Genomic DNA, 25,741 nt, shown 5'->3' with positions numbered 1-25,741 from the left:
GACTCCAACATAGCGATGTGACAAGAGCAACATAGAGTGGCACATGCTTTACTGTTGCTTAATTTTTCTCACTAAGGAATAGAAATTTGTTTTCTGCATCCCCCACTCCATTGCACCCTATTGCTCAGCCAAATGGTTAAAATTTTAAATTAAAATGTCAAGGATAATTTATTGGTGAGAACCTACCCTGACTATGTTTCAATTGGGGATGAAGTGGGATGGTCAGGGGGAGGAAGCTCCACCTATCATCTATACAGTAGAAAGCAGGGTTTACAGATGTCTATGTTATCTGGTGTTTCTCCAGCGCAGCCCAGGTGGGCCACACTCAAGCCCAGGATTGTGCAAGAGGCCAGGCAAAGCCACAGTGTGAAGGTGACCCTAGAGCATCAGATTTACAAACTTTGAGGGGCAAACATGATTTTGGCAATAAAACAATTTAGAATTCTTATTGAGTAGACCGCAAAATGTGCATAGGTGTTTAAGATAACATTGAAGAGTTTTTTGTGTTTTGTTTTTTGTTGTGTTGTTTTGTTTTGTTTTGTTTTGTTTCTGAGACAGAGTCTTGCTCTGCCACCCAGGCTGGAGTGCAATGGCATAATCTCGGCTCACTGCAACCTCTGCCTCCCAGTTCAAGCAATTCTCCTGCCTCAGCCTACCAGGTAGCTTACAGGCAGGTGCCACTATGCTTGGCTAATATTTTGTATTTTTAGTAGAGACGGGGTTTCACCGTGTTAGCCAGGCTGGTCTTGAACTCCTGACCTCAGGTGATCTGCCTGCCTTAGCCTCCCAAAGTGTTGGGATTACAGGCATGAGCTACCGCACCCGGCCTAAAGACTTTTTTAATTCCGCATTTTGGGTTCTGCCCTCATACCTTTCAGGGATCTTAACTCAGGACATCTCTGCAGAAGAGTTTGAGAATGGGCTGGCTATCATAAAATCAAAAGTTATAGATGATCAAGAGTTATCAATTCACCAAATCTTTACCAAAAAATGACTTAAAAATAGCTAGTAGGTATCTGCTCCTCTGCACACCTGAGTCATTTGTTCTCCACATTAATACCTTAGGACATGAATATGGTCACTCCTCAGTTTAGAGGAGAAGAAGCTAAAACTTTAAAAGGTTAAGTAACATGTCCAAAGACTCATAAGTAAAGTAAAAATTTCAACCTATATCCAGCTGATTGCAAAGCTCATTCTCTTAATCAGAACATTCCACCTGCTTCTATCTGGTGGCATATTGGTTTGCTGCCCCCACATTGACTGGAGAGGATTGCCTTAGACAAGAAAACATCCAAGGATGCTGTGGCAGGTGTCTTGGTGTCTCACAGGCAATTGCCACTACAATCACTCATCAAAGATAAAGTGCCAAAGTCATTTTTCTTTAGTTGTAAGCAGCAGGAAGTGTTGTGCATGCAGACAGCAATCTGTTGAGCTATGAAAAGTGATGATTCATTCTGTTTTTAAAAAATATTTCTAAATGACTTTAAATGAAAACAAATATTTTCCCATTAGTGGTAGCATCAGAACACATAGTAAATTTCAAAGCACCTGTGACCAAAGTTTTAGGATGAACGCTGCCTTGTTCTTGCAGTTTTCCAGGTTTATATAAAGTGTGGCTGACTCTAATTGCATTAGCAAAATAAAGGATTCCTGTAAAATTACCCTGCAGCCCAAATAGAAACAACCAGAGAAGGCTCAACAACCAAGAGCTATGAGAGGTTATTTATTTGCTAAAATCTTATTCTGGAGACTTTTTTCCATACAGTTCAATGTAATTTAGTTTTAAAAACTAAAAGCCTGTCTTATGTAAATGAAGGTGCCTAGCCAACATAAGGAAATTGTTTTAAAGGTTTTTATTAAGTATGTGTGTTATATGATTGTTCTTTTAAGCAATTACACTATCCACTCTGGCCAGGAAAGCTTTCTTCCTAATGATATTAAAACAAGAAAAAGGACTCATTGGTATGAGTACGATGTTTAACTGTTCAAATTAAAAGCAGACCTCAAAGCAGTCTTTCAAAGTAAGTATTGGAAATAACTTTTCTGTGAACTAAAGCTGGTAATGACTTGGGGGAAGCAAAACCACCTCTCTGTCCTTTTTCCACTCATTTCCAACTACTCTGTGCTAAGGTAGTCCCTGATAATCATACATATTTTATTTTCATCCAACTTATCAGGCGTCTTAATTTAAAAAAGAATCCCATAGTAAAGTACTTACTCAACACGATGAAAGTTCCCTTGCCTTTTGCAATTTCTATTTCATGACAGCCTTCTCTTTATATAGTTCTTTTCATCTCTTTATTTTAAGGACTTGTTTTAGACTCTAATTATTCTTGAGACTTCGGGTTAACACTACCATTAAATCTTGTATAGGTAGATGATAAATTGGTGGCTAACAAGTTGTACTGATCTTTTTCTCAGAATTCTTCTTGTTTGAACTCAACCATCATAAAGCAATATTAAGAAATATCCACATTCCTGAATCCTCTCACAAGCAAAACATGCACACACACACACACACACAATTATACCACCCCAAAAAACCTAGGTAGTATTATGAGAGATCATGCATTGTCTCTAGAAAAGGATTTATGTTGGCCCTTTGGCAGGCAATTTGAGGAAAAATTCTAAATAAGTTATGTCATAGTTTGCAAATTTCATGCTTCATGCCTTTAACCATTTCAAAAGGATCTTAGTCTCCCCCTTCATCCCCTCAATAAGAATTCATTAAATTAGTGTTCCCTTAAAATAAAGATAAGATGGAATGCAGAGGGTTTTTTTTCCCTAAAAAGTTCTCACCACGAAAATAATAATGATGTGAGGTTATGCATATGTTAATTAGCTAGATCTAATCATTCCACAATGTATATATACTTCAAAACATCATGTAGTACCCAACAAATACATGCAATTATATATATATTTTAAATAAATTTGGGGAAAAAAAGGTGAGCCTAACCACTGATAGTCTGTGTTCCTTTCCTTCACAGCACAAATGAGGATGTCCCATTTTCTGCCTTTTGGGTTTTACCAGCTGCTGTAGGTTTTCCATACTCAGTAGTTGCAGTAGACTGGCTGCCCTCTGTCCAACATGCAATGCCACTTGGTATCATTCATGGTTTGATCCCGAGAACAATCCACCTATTATATAATTTTCCCCTCTCATGTCATTCCACTGACCTCAATCAACTGATGTGGTGATGAAATGAAACACATTCATGGAGAAGCTGAGAAAAGTGTGCAAAGTACACCTACAAGGAGAGTTTCCCCATGTTTTCCATAATGTGGCCATCCAGAATGAGGAAGGAACAAGAATACTTGAACATCACAGAGACCAAACCATTTCCACATGTCAAAACCAGAGAGCCTGGGATCAAAGTTATACTTGGAAAAGGGCTGTAAGAAATGAAAAACCACCTAGTAGCATCTGTACTTCCCTTAAAATTCAACTTCCACTGGCTTCCTCTGAATCCATCAGGGTCTTAAATATTTAAAGAAAGGCTAAATTCAGAAGGTATTTAAGAAATAGGCAGGCCCTGCTGGGTCCTGATGAGTCCAGTGCCTCCGGGAGCTGCCCAATGGGCCAGCAGTCTCTGTGGAATCCAGGTGACCCTTCCCACTAGGGATTGGACCAACACTTCATGCAGCTTTCTTCCAAGGTCCCCAACGAAGGAGTGATTTGAACCCAAGTCAAAAGGATGCCCTACAAGGCTAGTTTGAACAGAACCCCTACCCTGATGTGACTCCCAGAGAACAACTGACCAGAGAAATTGGCACTCCAGAATTTAGAATACAGATGTGGTTTCGAAACCAGAGAACATAACACCTCAGACAGAGTCTACTGGGGTCTGGATTGGGGTCGATTTCCTGGAATTGCTATCAGGGAAGAACTGGCTGCACAAACAGGCCTCTCAGAGTCCAGAACTCAGATATGGTTTCATAACCAAAGAGCTTGGCACTGTGGCCAGAGTTGTAGACTTGTGAATTCCCTGGCAGAAGGCCCCAAGTCGGAGACCTCACATGACTGTGTGACAAGGCAAGGCAACTTGTGCATGGCCCCTAGCAGTGGGGTCACTTCCCTCCCTCCAGTTCTTTCAGCAACAACCAGCTCTTCTTCCACCTCACACATGTTTTGGTTCTCGGGTTCCCCCTGGGGTCGGAGTGAGCCAGGCACCAAGGGTCATGATGCTCCAGCCACCAGGCTGTGCCGGGAGGAGAGATCTCTCCACCTCTTCTGACACTTAGGAGTCACATGTCAACAGGCCCAGCTCTAGGAGGGGCGCTCTTACATCCTCTGGCTCCTTTCCAGCCCCCACACCAAGGAAGATGCCAGGATGACAAGGACAGTGACACATGGCCTGGCAGTACTGCCCTGTAAGGACTCTACACAGCCCCAACCTGGCAATCCTAAGCACCAGTTGCAGGGAACTGGTCAGCAAGACACATCTCACCTTATGCAGTGGTGGCACAAGGGGCCCCAAGGAGTGATGTCAAATGGCCAGCTGGAGCAGGGGCACCTCAGCAGCCCACAGAGCCTGCACACACCTGGACATCCCTGTGGCAGTAGCGGGCACCACCAGCTGCAGAGCCATCTCAGGCACTCGAGCAACCGCACAGCTCTCTGCAAAACCCATCCTTTTAGGTCAATGCCTGTCAATCGTATAGTTTCAGAAAAAGACACAAGCCTGCCTGAATCCAAGTCCACAGGAAAAGGTCCCTCCACCATTTGAACCACCTCTCAGTGAGGAAGAATTTGATGCTCTGCCTGATGTGATGCAGACCTCACCAGGGTGTCAGCTTTGGGAGGAGCAAGGCCTCCTTCTCACCTCCACCATCTAGGCCACTTTCCTGGACACAGAATCAATGTGATACCAAGAAGGACAAACAATGCACACACTGTGTTTGGCAGCAAGACCAATGCGAGAAAAAGCACCAAACACTTAGAAACCCAAAGGGAGCATTTTGACTCAGTCTTGTGGGAGGCGCTTGACTTCTGCTCTCACTTAATGGCCTATATGATTGTTGCAAAGCTCTCTACTGCCCCTGTAAGGCATCATGGGCACCAAGCCATGAATGCCTTCAATGCATCCTGAAGAACCAAAGCATTTTTATAGCAAACATCACCTACTCCCTGCAATCCTCACCGCTTGGGCAGTCTGGACTATACAGGAACTGGAACCAAACCAAACCAGGGCGAGGACACTAGGTCTAAGGGGGACATCTCCACACTTCTTTCCTTCTGGCAAGTTCAGAAGTCACACCTGAAAGCAGGTAGATTTCTAGAATATAGGGGGATGCTGTATTTTCTTGTTCTGTGAGTTGATAACAAGGAGTTTTTAATCTCAGCTCTGAGAGTTGCAAATGGGAATTGGAAGTCACTTCACTACCCACCTCTTGGGAACTGATTCCACAAGTTTATATCCATAATCCCGAGTAGGCTTCATGACCAGTTTTCCCTCTGAACATTGAAATGTAGAGAAAATGACAGGAGAAGTTAGAATAGCAACTCCCTTAGATCATTGAACAAAGCATATGAATGTTACTCTTCTCACATTGTTAGCATTTCTGTATGTTAACCTGTACTTCTACCCATCAAGCTGCCCTTTTTATTATAAATAAATGTCAAGTTTAAATAAATCTGAAGTAAGATTATTTTTATGTTCATATTCCAAAATGACACTTCAGAAGTTTATAAAAAATTCCAGGCCAAGCAAAATAAAGACTGCAGCTAATTTCCTCTTTCCCATATAGCTGAAGCTGTATTTTCTAGACATTTTAGTCCATATCCATCAAGAAAAAAATTCTGGGACAAAAATTGGAGCCTTTAATGCTGATTCTTTGCATCTTAATTAATGGTTGCCCATGACCTGGAACACCAACTATTGCACTTCTGGCATTATTTGAGGGTGGCTGTGATTCAATTAATTGAAATTTTTTGCTGTGGCTAAAGAAAATGTGAAATGAGATATTTATAACCATGGATACCTGGTTTTTATTTACAGTCATAAGAAAGAAATTCTACATTAGTACGGGAACCACAACATCTTCTAAAGACAGGATGTCAGAAATACTTGACAGAATACTTTTAAGGTGTATTATGTGTGTGTGGTGTGTGTGTGTGTGTGTGTGTGTGTGTGTATTTTTATTAATCATAAAAATGCTCATTTTACAAAAACTTTTTACTGAGTTGTGGAAAAAATAAACGGCTTCATGAAGTACATTAAACAATTGCTAATCAAATAATCCAATCAATAATTTGGATGCTCCAAATGGAATGATACCTGAGTTTGCCAGTAGTTTATAGAGCTAAATTATATTTTGGCTTAGTTTTCATATTCAGGGAAACTCATGTGATAATTGGTAGGTGTGCAAATATACTGGCACTTTAGATTCTTATAAGGAAAAATACATTAGGAAATTCTATTTGTCCTGTCAAACGAAATAAATAAGAGCAAGTCAATGGCATGCTTAAGTACCAAACGATGCCTGTTCTTAGGTATAAAGTTTTCTTTTCTGAAGAAAAATAATACATAGAAAAAAGAGCTTTTTGTTTTTTTTTTTTAAGAAGGCTGCCTTTTATGATACTCTGACAATGTTCTTTACTGATATTAACTGACTCAAATACAGTAAATTGTTACATGTGCTAGTCTCATATGGCTCTTTGCAGGCAATAATATTAAAATCAGTACTGGCTAATATTTATTTCCTGATAATGTAGCAATGTGCTAAGTGTTTTATGTACTTTATACGTTAGTCTGCTCAAGCTGTTATAACAAAAATACCATGGACTAGGTGGCTTATAAACAACAGAAATTTATATCTCAATGTTTTGGAAGCTAGGAAGTCCAAGATCAAGGCACCAGCAAATTCAGTGCCCAGGGAGGCCTGGCTTCCTGATTCATGGACTATCTTCCTGCTTTGTCCTCACATGCCAGAAGGGGTCAAGGGATCTCATATGGTTTGGTTCTGTGTCCCCACCCAAATCTCATCTTGAATTGCAGTTCCCATAATCCCCACATGCCGTCGGAGGGACCCAGTGGGAGGTAATTTATCATGGGGGCGGTTACCCTCATGCTGTTCTCATGATAATGAGTGAGTTCTCACAAGATCTGATGGTTTTACAAGGGACTTTTCCCTCTTTGCTCAGTACTTCTCCTTCCTGCCATGATGTGAAGAAGGACATGTTTGCTTTCCTCTTCCTCCATGATTGTAAGTTTCCTGAGGCCTCCCCAGCCCTGCTGAATTGTGAGCCAATTAAACCTCTTTCCTTTATAAATTACCCAGTCTTGGGTATGTCTTTATTAGCAGAGTGAGAACAGAGTAATACAGGATCTCTCTGGGATCTCCTTTCTAAGGGCACTAATCTCATTCATGAAGGCAATGCCCTCATGATCTAATCACCTTCCAAATAACTCACCTCCAAATACCATCATATTGGGGATTAGGCTTCAACATATAATTTTTGCAAGCATATATATATTCAGTCAATAGCACTGTATCATATTTAATTTTTATAATAAACCTGCGGAGCCTTAGAAGAAACCTAACTCAACTATCTCACCTGGAGCGAAATTTTAAATAGGACAGCCAAAGAACCCTGCTCCCAATTCAATGTCATTTCCCAGACCTGTACAGGTTGAGGCAGAACTCGTGGATTTGAGAAATTTGGTGATCAGTTTCAGCAATATGGAAACAAACTATAACAGGACTGATACAGGGTTTTTTTTTTCAGAAGCGAATCTGAATGAAATTGTTAATATTGACTAACTTTTCAGAAAAATCTGCTTTTTAAAAAAAGAAAAGGTAAATACAGTAATCCCTCCTGATCTGAGGTTTCTCTTTCCATGGCTTCAGTTACCCACAGTCAACCACAGTCCAAAAATATTACATGGAAAATTCCAGAAATAAATAATTCATAAATTTTAAGCTGCACGCTGTTCTGGACAGCGTGGTGAAATCTTGCCCCCTCCCACACCATCCTGCCTGGATTGTGAATTTTCCTTTTTACCAGCTTATCGACGCTGTCTACACGACCCACCTGTTAGTCACTTAGCCCTCGTGGTTATCAAATAGACTGTCCAAGTATCACAGTGCTTGTGTTCAGGCCACCCTAATTTTATATTTTAATGCCCTAAAGTGCAAAAGTAGTGATACCAGCCATTTGGAAATGCCAAAGATAAGTTGTAAAGTGCTTCCTTTAAGTGAAAAGGTGAATGTTCTCCACTTAATAAGGAAAGAAAAAAAATTGTATGCCGAGGTTGCTAAGATCTTCAGTAAGAACAAATCTTCTATTCATTTGTGAAATCATGGAGAAGGAAAAAGAAATTTGTGCTAGTTTTGCTGTCTCATGTCAAACTGCAAAAGTTATGGCCATAGTACATGATAAGTGCTTAGTTAAGATGGAAAAGGCATTACATTGTGGGTGGAAGACATGAACAGAAATATCTTCCAACTGACAGCAATTGGGTTCGATACTATCCTTGATTTCAGGCATCCATTGGGGGTCTTAGAACGTGTTCCCTGAGGATAAAGAGGACAACTGTACCAGTTATGCTGTTTAGGAAAATAATTTTCTTAATAATGATATTGATAATTAGTGGGATGTGCGCATTTTATTTCTCCAAAAGATTACAAACTTATTTTTGATATTTTTTCTTCTGATGTTTTTCATAAAGCTACAGGGATAACAGGATGTATCTTAGAAAGACTGATTTCATTTTGTTTTTTAGATCATTCACTGCTTTCCAATATCAGTCTTTACTAACACAAGTAATCATCATTAACAAATGGAGAAAGTGGAGAAACTAAAAGAATAAAGGAAGTGTAAAAGTTGGTAACCTATTAAAATTAGAACTAAAAACTCAATATCATCAAAATATTTCTCTTTCTACACAAATGCTCTTTCTATTAAAAAATATTTTTCTGTAGTTTTAAATAATTAAAGGGCCACATTACCGACCTATTAAAAACGCAACATCCAAATATTCTGATATTCTACCATGGAATAACTGAATAGATGAAGGAAATTGAAAAGTGCTTGATTTGATTACTTCGAAACATCAAGCAACAATGAGCAATTATTTTGAACAACAGCTCCCAGTGGGAATTGGCTTTTCCTTGGCCCTCATTGCGTTCTTGTGCCCATTGTTTATAATTACACAAGCGCACTGTGACGGTGCCGGCGTTAAATTAGAAATGGGGCGTCTTTGACAACTGCAGTAAAACTCAACAAAAGACGAATGTGATTTTTTTCTGCTTCCCTTCTTCTTTCACATATTTAAACATGTATTAATTAACTTGTTCTGGCAAGTGTTTAGTAAACATCGAACAAGGGCATTTCTTTAGTGGTATAATTAAAATTCTCTTTTAAATGTTTTGCGTGATATTTTATGTGCAGTTTGACTCTAGTAAACAGAGGTTCTAACTAAAGTTTTTAAATTAAGGCCATCAAAATTGATAAAACATCCAGCATCCCATTCAAACACATTCTCTTCCTGTCTAGAGCAAGTTTAATTTGACTGTCAGTTAACACGAACCTGAATTAGTGAAGATGTCCACACCTTCACAAGCCCCTTTCTGTCTTATTAATAGTTAGTCTCAGGGAAGAAACCTTTTGGTGTTGCAGTATCCCTTTAAGTTATTATACAAAATTTATTACATTAATTATTCTAAGTTATTATACCAAGATATTATGAGAAGCATCTGATTTGCATTATGAATTCTCTGCAAATAAACTTACATAAAACACATTGAATGAACAAAGCTATCCAAACAGCAAGTGGAGCTTTGATTATTTCTTTCCATTATAACTTGGCATAAAGGGTTACACCTCTGTAAATACTGGTATCCTTTTGGGGGAGAAGTGTCATGGTAGTGTTTCAATGCTAACAGGCAAGTATCTGAAGAATCACTATCCCTTTTTGCTGTGTGTGTGTGTGTGTGTGTGTGTGTGTGTGTGTAGTGGGAAAGGTGAAGAGAGACAGAAAAGAATTCATTTGGCCTGTAATGCATTGATTGACCTGAAGTGAAAGATATTTTCAGGGAAACTTTAAATTCCCCATCTTTAAATTATTCATACATTTTTTCATTTTAGTCATGTTGTAAACAACTCCAAAAAGCAAAGCTTTAAATACAAGAACGGTCGGTAAATAATGAGTGATTTTACTGGCTGTCAGGATTACTGATGTCTCAAATGATCTTTCTTAATTAGTGGGGATTAAAACAGATTCCTCCCCATCACTTTCTTCAGACCTTGGGGTCTGTAACTGAGCTGGCCAAGGGTGGGAACAGAAAGGCATTCCCTCTGGCTCCGAACTTAGAATTGGAGCTTGCCACCCAGAGGTAAGAACCACTTGTGCTTTTGTAAAAGAAAGAGCAAAATAAAGTGTAACTCCGACTCCATGGAGAGCTTGCCTAATTCTGGGATTTTCTTAGCAAGCCCTCGTGGCCCTTACACTAAGCCATCTTTCCAACCTGGCTGTCTTTTGTTTCTGTTTTTTAGTAATAAAGGTGATATATTGGTCTTCATCCAACACTCCTGTATTTCTTAATCTTTGGAGTTTGGAAGAAAAAGGAAGATGCTATTTATCAGGTGCCTCCCCTGAGACCCCAAAACTTTACTATTCTTGATTTAAAGAAGAGGAAATTGGAACACATTGTATCAAGTTACTTGCCAATGCCTCATAGCTAATAAGTATGATACTGGGATAAAAATGGTTAAACTGGCCGCCTCTGTGTTTCTAAACACACTGCTATTCTATCCCTGGGTATGAGCACATCGGCCCTAATTTTATACATGAGAAACAAGAGCTGAGAGAGGTGGAATAGCTTGTCTGAGATCACAAGAGAAGAAAGAGAGTAAGATCTAAACCCCAGCCTTTCTAAATACCATTATCACGACTTTCGACAGTAATTTTCCTCGTATTTATTCTGCACATCCATGCCTTTTCAAACCAAACATTCAAAAGAACTTGGACCTTTGCTTAATGGTTCAAGGTCATTTTTATGAATATCAGTGTGCTGTATTTGTAACACGGTGATACCTCCAAGTGCTGTGAAGTATTCGCATGTTTGGTTGTTTGTTTGTTTTGAGACGGAGTCTTGCTCTGTCGCCCAGCTGGAGTGCAGTGGCGCGATCTCGGCTCACTGCAAGCTCCGCCTCCTGAGTTCACGCCATTCTCCTGCCTCAGCCTCCAGAGTAGCTGGGACTACAGGTGCCCGCCACCACGCCCGGCTAATTTTTTTGTATTTTTAATAGAGATGGGGTTTCACCGTGTTAGCCGGGATGGTCCCGATCTCCTGACCTCGTGATCCACCCGTCTCAGCCTCCCAAAGTGCTGGGATTACAGGCGTGAGCCACCGCGCCTGGCCACATGTTCGTTTTTATAGTCATTAGTCATATCTTCAATTCACGCATTTAGTCATTCTTACATTCAGCCATGCACGCATTCATCTATACATTCGCTTATTTTACAAATGTTTATCTGGTGTTACTATGTGCCAGGCACTGTTCTTGGCTCCAGGATGTAGGGCTTCATCACTCTCCCAAGACCAGCCCCTGACTTGTTCTGTTCTGTGCTCAGTTCTTCTGCCTGCCTTTTGTAGCTACTCTGTCTGTGCCTTTCAGCTACCCCCTCCCACTAATGTTGATAGTCCAGCCTCCAGCACTCACTCATCCCTTCAATTTGTGGGGGATTTAAAAACCTGATGATAAATTTTTTCAAATTTTGTCTGAAATGAGAGTAAATACAACCTAGATGCTGTTTCCATGAGCAAAATACAAATGACATTGTGGATATTACAGCTAAGAAGGAGCCTCTAGGTTAGTTGGGTTTTATCCAAGTTCTGCCACTCACTAGCTATATACTCTGGGCAAAGTATTCAGTCCCTCTAAGTCTGTGTTTCTTATCTCTCTGAAAGAGAGGATAAGAAAATGGTCCCCATCATGGAGTGTAAATTAGTTCAACCATTGTGGAAGACAGTGTGTCAATTCCTCAAGGATCTAGAACTAGAAATACCATTTGACCCAGCAATCTCATTTACAGGTATATACCCAAATGATTATAAATTATTCTACTATAAAGACACATGCACACATATGTTTACTGCAGCACTGTTCACAATAGCAAAAACTTGAAACCAACCCAAATGCCCATCAGTGATAGACTGGATAAAGAAAATGTGGCACATATACACCATAGAATGCTATGCAGCCATAAAAAAGGATGAGTTCATGTCCTTTGCAGGGACATGGATGACGCTGGAAATCATTATTCTCAGCAAACTAACACAAGAACAGAAAACCAAACACTGCATGTTCTCACCCATAAGTGGGAGTTGAACAATGGGAACACATGGACGCAGGGAAGGGAACATCACACACCGGGGCCTGTTGGTGGGTGAGGGGCTAGGGGAGGGAGAGCATTAGGAGAAATATCTAATGTAGATGACAGATTGATGGGTGCAACAAACCACCATGGCATGTGTATATCTATGAAACAAACCTGCATGTTCTGCACGTGTACCCCAGAACTTAAAGTATAATTTAAAAAAAAAAAGAAAAGAAAATGGTCCCCATTACAAAGGATTGTTGCAAGACTTCCATGTGTGTAGAGCATTTATCCCATTACCTGGCACATTTGTTTGCTGCTCTTAGTTAGCTTGTAAGTTTTGTAACAACTCTTTTTACCTCTTGGAGACCTCCATTGGTGTTATTTTTTAGGGAATTCATGAAGACTCAATTCTAAGGCCACAACTAGATTGAGCACTTGTCATGTGGGCAGCAGCCTGGCACACACCCCCTTAGAGTGCATTCAGAGTGAGGGCACCCTAGTCTGATGCATGAATTGGGATATGGCTTTATTACATACTCACTGCATGACCATGGACAAGCTATTTGACCTAAGTTTCAGTTTCTTATCTGCAGAAATCGGAAGAATGTTATCCACCTCTCAGGATTGTCACGAGAATTCATGAAAGCACCTTTGTGATGGGCTTAGCAAGGTGCCTAGCACATAACAAGTTCAGGGGTAGAATATAGCAATGTTAACCAGTATTATTATTTATGAATTAGACATCATGTAATTGATAAAAGACGTACATATATCATCCAAAATTAATTAAACATCTCTACTCTTTGTAACACTTTATGCAAGTATTAGCCTCTAAAAATCATCTATGATACGCCAAGTTCACAATTACTTAATGGTAAACTGAACCGTGTGATTGCTTTTGCAATTTAATCAAGTTAAATCTGTTTTGGACTTGCCATCCTCACTAAGATACCTTCATCTCCTGCAGGCCCAGAGCTGCCAGCCAATACTCTCTGGCTGCCCTTTCACTGAGCTGTTAAAAGAAGAGCTAGCTCATAGAAATCATCCATGCTAATTTGTAAGAGGGTTTTGACATCTCCCAGTCTTATTTAAGCTTCATTGTCTTCCATGGCCATGTGTCTAAAAGAATTAATGTAGCTGCCAGGGAACCTAACATATAAGCAGAGAATAATATGAAAACCAGTCTTTCCTACAATTCTGCAACCTAAACCTATAGTTTGCTACAGAAATGTTTAAATTCATACCATGAAGAGCTAATTAAAAGTATAAAAATGCTTTCTCTTCTTCTTTGTTCGCATGAGTAAATCTTTTGGGAAAAGACAGGGTCCACGTGCCCAAAGGGCCCTCAAGAGCCAGGCAAGGTGCTTAAAGGAATGAAACAAGCAGGTCTAGGAAAACCCCAGTGGAAGGGAGATGGCAAATGGCATTTGAACATAAGGCCCCAGCAGGGGAGCACAGGAAGGACAGTGGGGACCGTGGCAGCCCGGGAAGCCCTTGCACTGCTGTGGGAGCAGCTCCCTCCGCTCCAGAAATAAAGGCCACCAGAACTTTCGAGGTTTCAAGTTAATCCACAAATGAGGATCTATTGATTCCTTGAAGAGTAGCAACTGACTTAAGTTTCTTAATTGTAGAATAAAAGGCATAACAAAAAATGCACAAGAGGCAAAATGTGGCCCTAGGATGGCCTATATGTGTCGTCTGCTAAGTAAGATCTTTGGCAGTTTAAGTAGCTGTAGCCATCTTCATGTTCATAAGTAAGACCTCACATGAATTAATTCATTTTTATGCTCACAGCTATCCTATGAGGTAGGTACTATTAATGTCATCCCATTTTACAGGTAAAGAAACTGAGACACAAATTGGTCCCCTCTTTGTCCAGCCAGCATTGTGCGGGGCTGAGATTCTCACCTTGACATGTGGCATGCCGGAGTCTGCTCTTCATCATATTCTCATATTTAAATAGTTTAGTAGTTCTCACAATTAAATAGTTTGGACTTTGCCCCCACATGTGGTAGAAAAACTTTGTCTTTATGCTCTGATTTAAGTTTTGATCCATTTTGTTTTCTGTTCCAAGTATTTCACTTCAGCCCCCCACTACATATAAAATGCCATTTTATGTGCTGTAACACATTGGATTTTATCTTTATTAATGCAATGTGGGGAATATGATTTCAGAACAAGGGCAATCCTGTTAAAATCGCTTCATCTGGAAATACATCAGTTTGCAAACAGATTGGCATATTATCCACAAATATAAACATTTACAAAAATATATATCAGGCATCATTTGGTGGCTCTTGCCATAATGATTCATTGGCACAAGAGAAGTGCTTCATGGTGAGAGGTGCCAAAGCTGTTTGACACATTTCAGTGGAGTTCATTACACACACGAAACGGAACCAATTTTACTCAACAGTGACTTTGACATTTACAGAAAGATGAAATGGAGGTTTAGAAATGAAGACTTCATGTGAAATCCCTACCAAAACTTTTAAATTGGTTCTATCCTTATGTTACCACTTCTAGAAGATCAGCCATGCTCTATAGACACATTTTTATTCACAGCAGGTGGCCACCTATTCAAAACAAAGTTTCTTGGGTTATCGGGAAATTGATCTTGAGCAAGCTTAATTGGCTGTAAAACTCTTCTCTCAGAATAAATACCATATTTTTTTTTAAGATGTACTTGTAGGAAGGCATGTTTCCCTTTGGCTTCACTCTGTTTAATTCGTCTTCCTTATTTTTTCATTCTGTTTCCTTAATTTTCTGAGCTTTCATGGATTAAGTACCATCTTCATCCTCATTGCCCACAAAGACAGGGCAGGACTCTTGAGATTTCAGGCTCAGAGTTGTAATGCAGTAAGACAGATGTTAAAAAGTCATAAATAACCAGCTGTTTTCTACTTCCTTAATGATATAATGCAAGAAAAGGTACCAAAAAGTAATAAGGTATTTATGATACTTATGCTAAAAAGAGTTCTATATTTATGGGTTAGGAAGAGTTAAGTGTAGATCATCCAATGGGGTAGGATGATCTAAGTATAGACCACATTTACAGAAATGTAAAGTACTATGCTACAGTATGTGTATGCAACACCATTTATCTGAAGAAACAATTCATAATAGGTTGTAAAACATTCTCTTACTATGGTAACTGGTTAAAGTATATTAATAACGTTGCTTTACTGAATGCTTATTGTGCTTTCAATGCCAAAGTTAAGGCTCCGCATACTAAAGAACAAATGTGCTTGGTTTAATTTGTAAGTCTAGATAGCATTATAGTAATATTGCACTGATTAGAATTAATCAACAACACCAGAACAAGTCTATGTCAAGTCTAAATTTTAAAACTTGAACGTAATTATATTGCTTTCAAATCTGTCTTATATTTACTTAGTCTGCAAATAGTGTAATAAAATCAGTATCTCAAAACCAGATAATACATTTGAGTCATTCAAACTGCTATCAAACATGTCACCAGAGAAGCAATTCAATCAATAAAAAAATTTCTAATTAGCATATTAATTATTTGCGAATAAAAGTTGATTCCAAAGTACACTAGGGAACTTGAGGACATGCTAGTTTGTCTTCTCATTCTATATATCCCTATGAAATATTTTTGCACTATTAATTTCCAATAATCTAGGGGAAAAGATTTTGCTAATCAAAAGAAAACGTCAGCCCAGACTTTGCATTAATTATCACATATTCTATCTTGATAGGACTTGAATTAATAAGGCCCAGGCTCCTCCAAAATGGCACGTATTAAATAAAATCTGGACTTGACCATGCACTCTTGTGGATATTGAAGTACATATGCATATTGGCTACCAGGCAAATAAATGTTCAAAGTATGCAATTACCAAAGCTATGTGGGCCTTGCCCCACTATCCATAAACATCTCAATTACCTTCTAGTCATCAATAAAACAGGGTTCTGCAAAGATTCAAACTAGTTTTCTTGACCACCAACCACTTTTGCATATCAAATTTCCGAGCATACAAACGATTCCCTGTAGAAAATAGAAAGTTCCTCACAAAAAACTAAGATCCCAACAAAAAGAAAAGGAGACATAGTCTATTAAGCAGGCTTTTACGTCCACTGCTAAACTGTCATTAGACTATAATCAGGTAGTTCACGTTTTATTTTTATAGAGTTGTTCATGTTTCTAATTGGTTGGCTCCTAATGCTAAGAGGGAATGGAGGGTAGGGTGAGGGCAGAAAAAAGGTTCAATATCTACTTCGTTTTGCTTTTCCTCCCTCCCACCATCTAGTCTTCAGGTATTTTGTGATTGAATAACCCTGCCTGCTATTTTAAGTTCAGTATCTGAGCATGCCCTTACTTCTTTCCCCTTTCCATTTACTTCCTGACATCTACAAAATGAGCCACCACATCTGATTGCCACTTACCACATGGTTCCCCTCTACTTTGCCTGCTCAGAAATCAACCGTTTCCCACAGTTCTCAAAGTTGCGCTGCTTCCGGGCCATTGTCTTCCTTTGCTTGAACGTATGACCGTTCTGCACCGTAAGAATCCTGTTTTTTGCATTTAGGGGCATGCTTGCAGCATACTAATTTTTTTCCCATTTATGGTTTTTCAGGTTAAGTAAAATCTAAAATTTGGAAATTGTTTTAGTTCATTTTCTATTGCTTATAACAGAATACCTGAAACTGGATAATTTATAAAGAAAAGGATTTTATTTCTTAAAGTTATAGAAACTAAGTGCAAGGTCGAGGTGCCACGTCTGGTGAGGACCTTCTTACTGGTGGGGACTCTCTGCATAGTATCACATGGTGAGGGGGCTCAGCATGCTAACATGTGATTCAGGTCTCTCTTCTTTTTTTTTTTTTTTTCAGACAGTTTTGCTTTTGTCACCCAGGCTGGAGTGCAATAGCATGATCTCTGCTCACTGCAACCTCTGCATCCTGGGTTCAAGCGCCTCCTGCCTCAGCCTCCTGAGTAGCTGGGATTACAGGCACCTGCCACCATGCCCAGCTAATTTTTGTTTTTTGGGGTCTTTTTTTTTTTTTTTGGTAGAGATGGGGTTTCACCATGTTAGCCAGGCTGGTCTGCAACTCCTGACCTCAGGCGATCCACCCACCTCGGCCTTCCAAAGTGCTGGAATTACAGGCATGAGCCACTGCACTTGGCCTCTCTTCCTCTTCTTATAAAGCCACCAGTCCCACTCTCATGATAACCCATTAATCCATTAATCCATGAACAAGTTAATCCATTCATGAGGGTAGAAAGAACCCTCACAATCCAATCATGTTTTAAAATCCCCACCTCTTAATACTGCCACATGGGGGATTAAATTTCAACATGAGTTTTGGAGGGGGCAGATATTCAAACCATAGCAGATATCATTCATTTTAACTTATCAAATTCTTTTCTGATATAACATTAGAATAATATCAGTATGTTAATTACCTGTACCATTTTTACAGGGGCAAAATTACTAAGTTAAAGCTAGTTCTGATTTTCTTTCACCTGAATAAAGATGACTTTTAAAACCTTAACGTAATAAAATGGAAAGAAGAAAATATAGATTCTATGAATGAGTCCATCCTCCAGTGAACTTTCTTTTGGCCCATATTCTTCTTCATGCAAACAGTGGTGACAAGTCACACAGTATCTCTGCCTTCCCTGTTTCTATACCACTACTGTTAAATGCTGAATTGAAGTCCACACAAAAGAAAACAATTAGTATATAAATTACTTTAGATTTTTCAAGTGCTTCTATTCTTTAAGAAAATTTTGACTTGCTTAGAGATGTTTTCTGATCAATAAACTATCTTCTGCAGATGTTTGCAATGTATTGTAGATGGATTCTATACATGCAATACAAATGAGAATAACAACAATAATTAGTGATTAGAATACCTAATACTTATTAATACCTTACCAAATGCCAGGCACTGTTCTAAATGGTTTGCATGTAATGCCTCATTTAATCCTTATAACACCCTATGAGGTGGATAGTATCATTATCCCATTTACAGAATAAAGAAACTGAGGTACATTGAAATGAAACCATTTTCCCAGGTTCACAGAGACTAATGTTGCAGACCCCAGCACTGTTGATCATAACCACTATGCAATCCTGCCTATTAAGAAATAGTAAATGAGAATTGCTAAGTTATATATTCAACAGTTTAAAGGAGTTTTTTAAAAAAACTATAGAATTTCACAGAGAAATCTATCCCTCTAAAAAACTAACATCAAATATGAGTTTGAGCATATTGATCATAGTAATTCAATTACATATATTAAGTTTTTAGCAAAGATGCACCCTGTCAAGTTGATACAAAAAGAACTGGGTTGTAGCAAAATTAGATGTTGTAGCCTACTTGGAAATACTACTTAAATTTTTATCACTTAAAATCTCATTACCAACTAAGAAAAAGAATGAAATACTTGACATTTTGGTATCTGTGATATTAAAAAGAACTAATATTTAATATTCAAGTGGCAACAGCTTGTAGAGTTTGCACACAACACCCACAGGGATCGATTTTTCTCTAAAACGGCCTTCAGGAGTCTGCCTTTTAAACAGCTGACACCTCCATTCTCTCCATCCCTCTTTCCTGCCAGCACCATGGGGTGCTCACAGAGTGCAGCAGCAGACGTGTAATTCTTCACTGCAGGATTTGTCTTTGCAAATAATGGAGAATGAGGGAAATTAAGAAAAATGTAATTTCCACAGAATTGACCTCAGTGTAATCTCTGCTACTAAAAATGAATAGATGTCTTTAGAGGGCTTTTCTCCATATGCACTCTCAGTCCCTTTTATATACCATCTATGAGGAGAGAGAAGAATCATTCGTACCTAATTGATCGTCAGTCATTCCACCCCTGTACCAAGGCTGCATTATGACAAGTATACTGTTGCCTGGCATTTTTCCAGTATGGCTAATTGTCGCAGTACTAATTTACTTACCTGTGGAATATTCAACTTCCCCAGCCTGCTGTCAAGAAGATGCATAATAATGGAATAAAGGATTTAAAATGCCGAATACTATAAAATATTTCACTTATCTTTCAATAGAAGGCTTTGACTAAGCCATGTATTAGGTGGCTATAATTACTCATTGCTGGAGTGTAAAACAAACAAAAACCTTGTCACATATACATTTACCTGGTAGAATGACAAGAATCAAGTGAACCAATCTTTTCTGATGTAGAGAAAAAAATACTAATCAGATTACCTAAAACATGTTCTTGATCTGCATGGTTTAGAGTAAATGTACCAGTTCAATTACTATTATGTTCCGAATTACAAAACACTTCCTTTTTGTTGTTGTTGTTGTTGTTAGTATTATTTAAGACAATGTTTTTTTTTTTTCTTTTTTTTTTTGAGATGGAGTCTCACTCTGTCACCCAGGCTGGAGTGCAGTGGTGCAATCTTGGCCCACTGCAAGCTCCGCCTCCTGGGTTCACGCCATTCTCCTGCCTCAGCCTCCCAAGTAGCTGGGACTACAGGTGCCCGCCACCACGCCTGGCTAATTTTTTGTATTTTTTTAGTACAGACGGGGTTTCATTATGTTAGCCAGGATGGTCTCGATCTCCTGACCTCGTGATCTGCCCACCTCGGCCTCCCAAATTTGCTGGGATTACAGGCATGAGCCACTGTGCTTGGCAAGACAATGTTTTTTCTATATCAAATAGTAAGACAAAGGAGTAATTTACTGTTTTCTTCGCCCAAAAATGTGGCAAAGTTTCTTAAGGAGATATAGGCATATATGGCTTTAATTGCATAAACTAGTAAACCAATTTGGGACATCTATACCAAGCAATCTGGCCACCAGGATTTTTTTAATGGTAGATTGTGTTTTTGAAAATTAATATTTCCCGTGGAAAATTACCACTCAAAAGTATAATAGCTGACTTTTTTGTTACAGTTTGTTACAGCTCTTACAGTTGATGGCCCTCACTGTGGTACTTAGATATGTTTGACACATCTGTGACAATTACCTAGCAACTGTGCAACTGTAATTTTTGTTATAACAAATGTCATTGTAGTTTTACCAGTTTTAACAAATATGCTTGATTGTTTATGATACAGGCAAAAATTTATAGATAAAGTTTAGGATTTCCTAAGGAAATTTGAATAGAATCGCTCATTTAATTCTTACAGTCTATTAAATACAAATTCTATAGGTTGCTTAATCACCCATCCTATAGTATTATTAGGTCCTCTAAGGAAAAAAAAAAAAGTTTTCTGGTCAAGTTTGGGAAACGCTGGATTAAATATGTATAGGCTTATCTTTATTGTTGCAAAATATCACTTTAAAAACTTTATTTCAGGCACTTTGATATGCTAATCTGCACTCCGAAAAGAAGGTGTATGGTCTTTTCCAACCTTATTTGACCCAAAGTTCCTATCACAGCTCATCTCTGAAGCCAAGAGTCTGCAGAGCTGGCTCTGCCTGACTCACGCCTGGCACATCTCAGGGATTCAATACATTTTAGCAAAATTTCAACATTATCCACTTTCAATTGAATTCAAATGGTCTGTGATATACTTTGCCTTAAACTTGTTCATGAGGATAAATATGCAAATAGAATCAGAAACACAAACTCATTTTTTCTACCAGATCTCAGCCCACATATTCCAAGGTAAAAGAGTAGCGCAATAATCCATTCTGGCACATTGACCTATGGCAACACTATTCCTTAAAATAGGATTTTTAAGCGGTAGAAAAGGAGAAAGAAAACAACAGCTCCCTACCCAGCACATGCCTTCCATTTAGCATGTCTGGAAGACCGTCTCCTTCGTTTCAAAATTGATAGCCAACTTTTTTTGTTGTTTTGCTATTCAAATTTCTGTCCTCTTTTTTCCCAGCCTATTTGCTCTAACACTGAATTTTAAGCATCTCTAAAAATGCTTGTTATGTTATTATTCTTTCCAGATATCCTCTGAGAGCCAAGCAAAGAACATTAAGGAAGGAAGGAGGAATGAGGCTGGATACGGTGCAGTGAAAAAGGCACTTCCAAGAGTGGGGCACTCACTACACAGAGACTCGACGGTGCCATCAGCATGAGAACTTACCGCTACTTCTTGCTGCTCTTTTGGGTGGGCCAGCCCTACCCAACTCTCTCAACTCCACTATCAAAGAGGACTAGTGGTTTCCCAGCAAAGAAAAGGGCCCTGGAGCTCTCTGGAAACAGCAAAAATGAGCTGAACCGTTCAAAAAGGAGCTGGATGTGGAATCAGTTCTTTCTCCTGGAGGAATACACAGGATCCGATTATCAATATGTGGGCAAGGTAGGATTCCTTTGAGTGCTTTGACATGCTGGGTTTAAAGCCTGAAGAAGTTACTTCTAATAAATAGACGGGGAGGATGTGTACTATTCCCCAATATAGTAAGAATTGTTGCTTAACTGGTAAGACTTTTTTTTTTCCACTTGAGTAGTTACGGGAAGAAGACTGTAGCAAAAAGCTGAGAAATGTTAGCCCTGCAACAAAGAGAGAGAAAATGCTCCAGTTGAAAGTGAAACACCCACAACCATCCGCATAGGATTATCATAAATCCTTTAATTTTTACTGTAGCTTAAAAAATGTGGTCTGGCTATTCTATAAAGTAGGGTGTATTAAAAATCGGAATGGAGAGATTAAGCTGTAAGGAAACGAAGGCTCCTTTTTCTCTCATTCTAAAAGCAAATGTTCTGAGCTATAGTCCTTTGGCCAAGTTCAAATTAACTACTTCTTAACTCTGCTACCTATAGCACCATCCATTCTCTGGCCAAATGGAGCCCTTTGCTGTCAAAACCCACCACTGCCTTAGATTTGGCAGCTGCTGCTGCTGCTACAGTTTAGTCTTATCTCAAATAGTTGGCAAAAAACAGGCATTTCAAAATCTTTTGATTTAACTGTGGCAAAATTTGTAAAAGAGAAAAATGCTTATGTAAAGGTACTCTTTCCAAATATCATCTGACCATTTTATTGACTCCAGAAAGTAAAGTGAGGAGGCATCACTTATTATAGCCCTCACAGATTCTGGAGCTGAGTCAGGGAAACAGCTTGGTTAGCCTGTCATCGTGAGTTTCGTTGGAATTTTATCATCAGCTCCATCCTTGTTGCAGAATATCTGCATACTGAAAAGATGTCAAAGAAAAAACCAGGGTTACAGGTTTGTACTTTGTAGGTTCTGTGTCTCATAAGGTAATGTGATTTTTAAAAAATCATTGTCACACATCCCTTCATAAACAAACTGATAATGAACATAAAAAGATACATGAGAAAATGCATTCATTTATGATTACAGCTATGATTTAAAGACATCTATATTAGGATATCATGCAAAAAACATACACTTTGCAGATTCCAAAGGCTGCATGTTCACACTTCAATCTGTGATCAAATATCCCTGAATAACCATATGTAAATATTCTCTTTAAGTATTTACCACCGTAAATGAAGGAAAGCCATCCACGGCTTGGGCTGATGTAACCAGGAAGTATTCCAATGATGTGAATTATTAATGTAGAATAAAGTAAGAGAGGAAGTATCCAGTGAAGGGGTGAACGTCAACACAGATCCCCAAGGATCTAGCCATGTATTTGCTGTGAAATTCACACTCTGTGTGACTATTAAAGACAGTTCAGCTACTCGTACTTCACTCCATTTCCTTTGTGAAATCTGAAGAACACTAGGTGAATCAGGTGATGGTTGTAAAAAATAATCATCATCTTAAAATCTTTAAAGCACTTTTTACAACACAAATAGCATTGTTGCCATAGAAGATTAAGTTTTAAAAAGTGCTTTATCTAAATGATGGTTCCCCTTTTTCCTTTCCAGTTTTCCTCTCCAATTGTGATGCCATTTTACATCTATAATGCCACATATTCTTAAAAAAAAAAAGCGGGGGGGCAGGTTATTTCAGGATACTAGAAACAGCAGTGGCTAAAACCTCGTAAGAATCAGTTTTACAATTATAATTGTGAGAATATTGCCATGGGGAAAAGTTATAAGCTGTGGACTCGAACAGATCCGAGAATGCGTCACTGTGCTGCCAGTTGCCAATTATGTGACCTAGGACAGGTTGTTAGCCTTCTGGGCTTTCGTTTCTTCATCTAGAAAGTGCATGCAGCAATGCCTATCTGGTGGAGTTGCAGTAAGGTGATAAAGGCACTAGTGACAGGGACAAAGTAGGTGCATAAAGAAGTTAATATTATTGGTAAAAATCCATTGTATATGTTCTACTAAATCCATGTGCAACACATTGAAGTGGCATATTGACTTTCATATCACTGCAGAAGTAAACTGAGGTAATTAACAAAGCTCAGTGGAAAATATAGAGAATCATGGCAAAATCTCTTTACAACCACAGCTTCGACTGGATTCGTTGGATTTGGATCTTTTATGGGCAGCTAGATAAATTTCCCTCCCTCTTCATCACCTGTCCTTCCCTGCTGCCCCTCCTTCTCCTCCTTGTAGTTATAACACATGAGATATTTGCTGGAAAAAAAAATCAAGGGCAACAACTGAATTTGTCAAAGTTGCCTCATGGCTGTATCAGACACGCGTTAGAGGTGGTTTTGAGCTGTTGATATGGCATTTCCTCAAATTCCTCTTTGAAGTTATGTGATATAAACAGATGAAACAATTAGACTAGTATTTTTTACCACAATTAAAAATAATAGAAAAAAATACATTTTTAAAAAAGATAAAGGAGAGAGTTGCCCCTCATTTGTGGCCACAAGTTGGTCCACCTTTAATTTATCTGGAATAAAAGAGACACCTGATGCGATTATCCAGCTCCACTAGGTCAGGAAACTTTTGGCAGGAAAAAACGATTAGACCAGAGCAGAGGTTCCAAAACCTTCTTGGTTCACAGAGCCTTTAGGCTCAAAGAAATACCTTATAGTGCCATGTATTAAATAGTTAGACTCAAACAACTTAATAAGAATTTTTGTTCTAACAACTTAATAATTATTTGAAAAAATAATACACATAAATTGACAAAAAAAATTATTTCATTCTTAACCACACTTACAAATGGTATGTGTGCATCTCTTGAGCACGGCACAATTTCTCAATCAGATCGGACACAGCCCTCTCATTTCCTTTTCCACCTTGATCTTTGCACTGTAATTGCTTTTTATCACAGCCACTATGGAAACCCCAGCTTTAGAAATATAAATCATTGAAAGGAATGCAGCACCACCTACTGTTGAAACTGTGAACTACCTTGAGCTAGTAATTCGCAAGGGGTCTGCAGAGGTCACGTGCTGCTTATTTCCCTCCTTTTCCTTCCTTTTTTTAATTTTATTTTTTTTTCTTCTTTTTTGAGCTGGGGTCTTGCTCTGTCACCCAGGTTTAAGTTCAGCAGCGCAGTCTCCGCTTTGCAGCCTCGACTTCCTGGGCTCAAGATGTCTTCCTGCCCCAGCTCCCAACTAGCTGAGACTACAGACATGAACCACCACACCAGGCTATCCCTGAAAATTTTTAAATATTTCCTGGTCAGCTCCCTCCTGCAACCCAGGTTGCCTCAGTGCATACTCTGGGAACCACTAGAATAGTTCAGTTGACATATAAAGGTGTACCAAGGCTAATAGAACCTTTAATCATGCTATTCAAGCAGATTACTACTAAATAAAAATCACTCAGAGCCTATCGTGGGTGCCTAACACTCAAAAGAGCTATCTGTATGTGGAAGGATAGAAGCATTAACTGAGGAAAAGTAATGCTGTTGAGAAAATAACACTTAAAATAGAAGAAAGAAATATTTACCTTATAAACATCTGTTTGTCTTTGTGTTGATTTGAAATTATGATGACACAAATTAATTTGTGGTAAGTCATTGTAGGATGGTGGAGTGAGGAAAATGAGAGTAAGTGAGGGAAACAAAAGGCTTTCAGGTGTAGAAAGGAGGAAAAAAGGGAGGGTCATGGGTGGCGGTGGGGTTCACAACAGCCAATGACAAGAATAGACAAGATGGTGCTTTACAACTGAAGCACAAGCAACTGCAGCGAGACCTTCCTCCTCTGTCTTAACCTTCCTCAGCCTTCCACTGCGTTCTGTTTCCAGTGAGATGAATGCAGAGACACGGACAAGACAAGGTGGGGAGGAATAGTGGAGAAAGCCCATTATAGCTGAAATATTGACAAACCAAATTCTGATTTATGAGAAAATGTCAACATCCACTCACTTAAAATGGTAGTGGCAGGGACAGGTAACAGGATAGGAAGAAATAAGTGGTCCTGTGTCGGGTAAGTTTCTGAGTTCGTTTTAAGATATAAAAACGGGATGTGATTGTTTTCTAAACCACATCTCCATTTGGGGGCTGCTTGGAGCTGCTTTAGCTTGAGTGGCATCTGTGGCACCTGGGAACTTCTTAGGAAGGCAGAGTCTCGGGCCCCACCTCCAATCTGAATGAATCAGAAATCTGCATTTTAACAAGAT

General features: G+C 39.0%; 1 protein-coding gene across 2 annotated transcripts in view; it reads left to right on the top strand.

Annotated features, from left to right (window-relative positions):
* Positions 1–25,741, top strand: part of CDH6 (cadherin 6) — a 130,968-nt gene that overhangs the window by 52,464 nt on the left and 52,763 nt on the right. For both annotated transcript variants that reach the window (XM_016953493.4, XM_016953494.4), the window contains exon 2: positions 21,246–21,601. In XM_016953493.4, the coding sequence (XP_016808982.2) occupies positions 21,374–21,601 (228 nt within the window). In that variant the 5' untranslated portion in view covers positions 21,246–21,373. The remainder of the gene's footprint in view (positions 1–21,245; positions 21,602–25,741) is intronic.

This window comes from Pan troglodytes, chromosome 4 (genome assembly GCF_028858775.2).
Source record: "Pan troglodytes isolate AG18354 chromosome 4, NHGRI_mPanTro3-v2.0_pri, whole genome shotgun sequence".
NCBI classification, from domain to species: Eukaryota; Metazoa; Chordata; class Mammalia; order Primates; family Hominidae; genus Pan; species Pan troglodytes.
This window is presented reverse-complemented; position numbering and strand designations above follow the sequence as displayed.